Source organism: Pygoscelis adeliae, unplaced genomic scaffold (genome assembly GCF_000699105.1).
Source record: "Pygoscelis adeliae isolate BGI_AS28 unplaced genomic scaffold, ASM69910v1 Scaffold69, whole genome shotgun sequence".
NCBI lineage: Eukaryota > Metazoa > Chordata > Aves > Sphenisciformes > Spheniscidae > Pygoscelis > Pygoscelis adeliae.
In genome coordinates, this window is record NW_008825619.1 from 4,194,446 (window position 1) to 4,200,443 (window position 5,998).

General features: G+C 40.4%; 1 protein-coding gene across 2 annotated transcripts in view; it reads left to right on the forward strand.

Annotated features, from left to right (window-relative positions):
* Nucleotides 1–5,998, forward strand: part of WWC3 (WWC family member 3) — a 64,653-nt gene that overhangs the window by 18,640 nt on the left and 40,015 nt on the right. For both annotated transcript variants that reach the window (XM_009333391.1, XM_009333390.1), the window contains exon 6: nt 4,121–4,270. In XM_009333391.1, coding sequence (XP_009331666.1) covers nt 4,121–4,270 — 150 coding nt within the window. The remainder of the gene's footprint in view (nt 1–4,120; nt 4,271–5,998) is intronic.

The following is a 5,998-nucleotide window of genomic DNA, read 5'->3' on the forward strand; positions in this document are numbered from 1 at the left end:
GACACTAAATCCAGCTGTAAACATTGAGATGCCTTGAAAATCATAACTGTTAAACCAACTTTAAGTGCACTTGCAGTTTCTTTAACTCCCTCAACACGGTATTTAGAAGTCTAGGATCAAGCTTAGCATCAAGGATTGGGCAATGCTGGCAGCACCAGAACGTAGAGGTTGCACAAGACAGAAGCGAAAATGAAAAGTGTTGCCATCCTTCTTCATGGGTCTACATGACATGCAGGAAATACCAGTCTAGGAGGTATCATTTTTGTAATTAATGACAATCTGTTGTGATAGCATCCAATAATAGACATACAGTCCAGGAGAATCTAGAAAATACTTGTTCCACACAGGCCTAGCATGCAAAACAGTTCTGCATGTTTTGTTGCAATTGTAATAAGGGATTAAATGCCATAGTTTACAAGATCTACAGTTGTAAAAATTGTGTATTTCTGCCAACTTATTGTGCTCTGCAAAAATATCCATCTTTCTGCCTGATATTTTTTTTTAAATTTTGACCAAAAAAACTAAGTTATTTTTGTTGTCACCAAACATTTCTGTGCTTTGCCTTTTTTATAATTAGCTGAAGATTACTGTTATGGATTTATATAGCTTTGTCAAACAAGGGCAAGTCTATTTTAAGTATCTTCCTAATGAGTTCAGAATTTTATTTTTAATTTCCTATCAATTTTGAAATTGATTTGTCCTTGAAAATGCTACATTTTAAAGCTATTGTTGGTAAGACAAGCTTTCTTATGGAAAAACTTTTTGTTTTGAAAGCTGTTTATAGAGGAGTTCGAAGTACTGGGTAAACAGCTGGGGATTTGTTTCACAGAAAGGAAACAGACAATTTCTTGCTATTTCTTAATTTAAATCTGGCCAGTGTAAGCAACAGAACTAAACATAGTAGAAGTGACTCAGTCGTGTGTAGGTGCTTGGAAAATTGTAGCTGTCATAGAAATATGATAATTGGATTGAGTTGTGTGGGAGAGAAGGCTGACAAGGGAAGGAGAGGGTGGTCAGATTTAAATTGGGTGCTGTGGTTAGAAATAAAGCCAAATATGCAGTGTCACTGCTCCAAAAAAGTGGGCTAACTTTTTATATAAGATTGAGCAATCAAGGTGTGTGGCTAGATTCCTGTAAGCAGCATGTGTGTCTCTCCCCACCCCGATCCCTTTCATACTTTTGTTTCCGTTCCAGTATGTGCATATGCTTTTAAAATGTTGTCCTTTATCCTTAGGAAGCATCGGAGTTTGGTTTTTTGTGGGTTTTTTCCTTTCTTTTTTCTTTTCCTTTCTTTCCTTTACCAGTTAAATAGGCTAAATAGGTTAGATAGGAACTGCACTGAAATTGTATGTGGCAGAGAGCTCCCAGATCGGATAGCAACAGAGCAATGATGAAATGACAGTGCTCATTTCTCTCTTTTTGGGTAGGTTTGGGCTGGTGTGCCTAGAACTTCACCTCCATACGATAGGCTGGTCTAGCAGTTTCTGTGGGATTGCCACAGAATATTCTCCTGTGGGGGAGGATATTATTTCTAGCAGTTTATGTAAATTGTTTCTATCTAAAAGTATGCTAACTCAGGTTGTAATTTTCCATGATTGCTGGAGGCTGTCCTTTCACTCATCCAGCTAGAAGGACTCAAAGCATATATGTTTATCCTAGAGCATAGTCACCTATACACGTAGATGTAAGTTAAGGTGATGCTACTTGGTGATTGCCACCTGCCAAATGCTATGTAATTTTTAAGTAGTTCCAGGGTTCAGCAACTCTGCCCGGATAGGAAGCCTGGCCAGCAGCCAAGCAGCCCTTCATTACCTGCCAGGGAGATGCTGGAGGGCGTCAGGAGCACAGCAGGAGTGCATGAAGTAGCTGAAAGATGGGAAGAAGTTTAGATTTAAGTTCTGGCATCAGGACCTTTGGTGTTACATATGTCTGCAACATAATACATTAGCCAAAGGTGCCAGATGGGACATAGCTTATTTGGGAGAAACCTCAGGCTTTCTGTATGCTCAGTTTTTGTTCATGTCACTGGCTCAGCTTTACTGGGAAGAGGACAAGTTAGATGTTTGATGTTTGTGTAGCTATGATTTGAAATTATTATTTCCATGTCATAAACCCATTAGGGATCCATCTTGAGCCGCCATACAGCAGGAGACTGACAGGACTGGATGATTTCCAGTGAGTTTTGAAGAGCATTGGATGGGACTCTGCAATTTTCAGTTTTCATAAAGTGGAAGACACTCTGGTTTTCTTTTTGCCACGTTGCAGAGCAGTTCATTTTGCAGCAAGTCTGGAGGATAAAGAGACGCTAGCTAGGGACTTCTCAGCAATGTAACTTGAAATTGAATTTTGCTTTCTCAGGACTGAGAAGAAACTATTTTGTTTGTCCTTCACACTAAGAAGGGCATACTAGGTACCTACATCTCTCTTTGCCTTTCCCCAGTAGGAAGAAGACAAAGTGTGTGTGTGTTCAGGGGGGTGGGAGGGAGGAGCAGAGGCCCCAGATTCTTGTGTCTAGGGAGCCTGCCTGTTCCTTTGTCCTGCACCAGGCTGGGTATTTTCCCTCTTTTTCATCTCTAGTGGGGGGCAGGCGTGAGGGAGGGACCAATATATAATGGGAACGAAGGGACAGACTATGTATGATGGAAATGGAGGCCACCAGAAAAAGCTGCTTTTTCTGGCTAGTTTCAGGCCTGCTGCAATTCCTATGGATGCTTCCTAGGCTCTGAATCTGGATGCCTTCATCTTCAAGGTGGTCTTGCCATTCTGTGAGCAGCAACCAGTTGCTCTTACACAGGTTCATCTTCTTGACTCCATTAGTTGAATTTGTTTTAAGAAAAGGCAGCGTTGCTGTCTTAGCCGTTTTAAACTGCGCTCTGAAGACTGAGAAGTCTCCTGGTAATTGGATATGCACAATAACTGGGGCTTGTTGCAAATCACCTGTTGTCAGAGCCACTGAGATTCCTGAGGGCCAGCCTTTTCCATTGCAGTGCTTCAGATTCGTCTCCGATTCTGTGATTCAGACACGGGAATAAGCAGTTTTGAGAGTTTTTATGTTTATTTTTAGAACCAAATGGTTTGAATGGTTGACTTGGCAGTGCTGGGTTAACGGTTGGACTTGATGATCTTAAAGGTCTTTTCCAACCTAAATGATTTTATGATTCTATGAATGTGTTATGATTTATAAATTGATAACAGTTCTTCAAATTTCTGATAAATTCTTTTCACATCATCTGATTGTCCTTTGTCTTCTGGTGAGGGGGCAGAATAAATTTTTTTTTTTTTAATGTTCTTTTGATGCAGAATGCTCAGGGTCTCAGTCATAAATGAAAGCCTGCACCATGGTTTTGTTACTAACACTACATTATCTCTAATTTTTGAAAAGTAGAGAATGCACAGTCAGAAAATAAAATCAATATTAACAATTTTATCTTTTTTTTAAAGGAATTATAAGAGCCTGTCAACCAAGTTCTTATTGTCAGACAAGTTCCTGTTATTATTTTGTGTGATTCTGTCTTATTTTCCCCTTGCAGACTGCTTGAGGTCTCTGCTTTACCTTCACAGTTTGTGTCATTGGCTGGACATCTCAGAGATGTCCCTTGCTTAACCCAAAGTGTAAAATATCTCTAACTATGTGAACCTTGGGTAAGGGAGCACAAGGGTGAAATCAGCTGTCATAAAAATACAATCAATATAAGGTATTCATCAAGTTGGATGTGATAGCAGTAGTGGCTAAGGAATGTAACCTGTGCAGAAGATGGCAAAAGGGCAGGTGAATCACATTTGTCTTCCCTATCAGCTAACCTGAAAGTTGACAGCTGTTACATTTAAAGAACTGTAAGCCATACAAAAGCTAAAACATTCATAGACCTAAAAGAAATAATAATAATAATAATAAAAAAAATCTGTTCAGTGTTAGATGCATCTTTTAAAAGGAGAGGTTTACTTCAAAGCAAAGCTTCTGCATGTTAGTAACACTATGATGAATTCTACTTTCTCTAAAGAGCTCTTTATAGGCAAGCTACCTGTCACTAAAAAAAAATAGATTTTTTTTTTGTATCAATAAAAGAATTATAAAAATATCTTTTTTTTTTTTTTTTTTTTTTAATCTCTCTTCCTGTAGAGCCTGGCCAAGTTAACAGATGGATTCAGGAATAGCTGTTGTATTACAGATTCCCTGCAGGATCTCCAGCACAATTCTAGTTCGCTCAGTGACTCCTGTTTACCTCAGCAACACTGCGATGCTTGTTCTCAGACTGACATCACTGGAGAGGTATGTGTTCCTACGCGAGATGTTTGCTGTAGAAAATAAGCTGCTTTTGTACTATAGTGATACATCGTTATTTCCTGTTTTAATTTAAGAGGTGTTGGCTGTAGCAGAACGAAAAATCCAAAGCAATATTGATGGTGAGGGAGCTGTGTTTGCTGATTGTTTCCAGAGCGTGTGAGCAGCGCTCATGAGTGGTGGGCTTTGTGGTTCTGCTACTTGAGCATGGCACAGGGGTGTAGCGATGTGCTCGCAGGTCAGTGACAGGTAAAATCAGCTCCCTGACTCAGCCAGCCCGGCAGAGTGCTTCTCGCGTCATCACTTTAGTGATCCCAGGTTCATCTCTGCGTAACAGCTCTTGCTGAGGTGTCCACAGACCTCTTCTCTTCTTGTCACCAGCTCTGACTTACTGATGCTTGTAATGATGCAGGAAGGAAGAAAATGCTTTAGCCAGCTTGAAGTTGCAGTAGAGACCTGACTGTGCGATAGTGTGCCATGTTAGTATTTTGGTAGTAGTGATGGATGTTGTTGTTTGGTTGGTTTTTTTTTTAATCTTGTTTTTATCATGCTTGTCATCATCCTTCATGCATTTCAAAGATGTAGGGTAGACCTCTGTTCCTTTCTCCTGTCTGAAACAAGGGAAGTATTTGTTACAGTCCCAAAGTATGTTTCTTAAAAACTTAACAAAACTTCTGATCTAGTCTGTCATACTTTTTATGCTCAAATGTGCCTTTAAATGTAATACTTGAGAGGAACATATTATCATTCCTTGGAAATAGTTCTGTGTGAATGAAATTGTGTATTCCAAATAATAAAAGTTTGGCTTGCACTATGGCAGCCTAGCAGTTCTTGAGCAATAAAACGTTTGCTTCTGTGGATGAGATTGACAACAAAGCAAGAAGACGACCTGTTTGTAGTTCTGTAGTACAATAGTTTGGATTTTACTCCACATTTGGTTAGAAATTTTTAATGAATCATATAACTTTTTAATCGTAGGTTTTTATCATCCCTTTTCTCCTCTATTGTCGTCTTCCACTGATGACTAGTTGCCAAGTTGGATGTCTCCAGAGGGCCTCTACAGAAGAGGAAATCTGTGTTTTTAAGAAGATATACTCCTAAAGCATCTAAGAAAACTTAGCTAACACCAGGCTGTCTTTCAGTATGTTAGGTAGATGGTGCCTTTGGGATGTCATTTTTCAGACTGGTGATGCATGTGATTCATAGAATCATAGAATAGTTTGGGTTGGAAGGGACCACGAAAGGTCATCTAGTCCAACCCCCTGCAATGAGCAGGGACATCTTCAACTAGATCAGGTTGCTCAGAGCCCCGTCCAACCTGACCTTGAATGTTTCCAGGGATGGGGCATCTAACACCTCTCTGGTGGGCAACCTCTTCCAGTGCTTCACCACCCTCAGCGTAAAAAATTTCTTCCTTATATCTAGTCTAAATCTACCCCCCTTTAGTTTAAAGCCGTTCCCCCTTGTCCTGTCGCAACAGGCCCTGCTAAAAAGTTTGTCCCGATCTTTTTTTATAAGCCCCCTTTAAGTACTGACAGGCTGCAATAAGGTCTCCCCGAAGCCTTCTCTTCTCCAGGCTGAACAACCCCAACTCTCTCAGCCTTTCTTCAGAGGAGAGGTGTTCCATCCCCCTGATCATTTTCGTGGCCCTCCTCTGGACCTGCTCCAACAGGTCCGTGTCTTTCTTATGCTGAGGGCTCCAGAGCTGGACGCAGT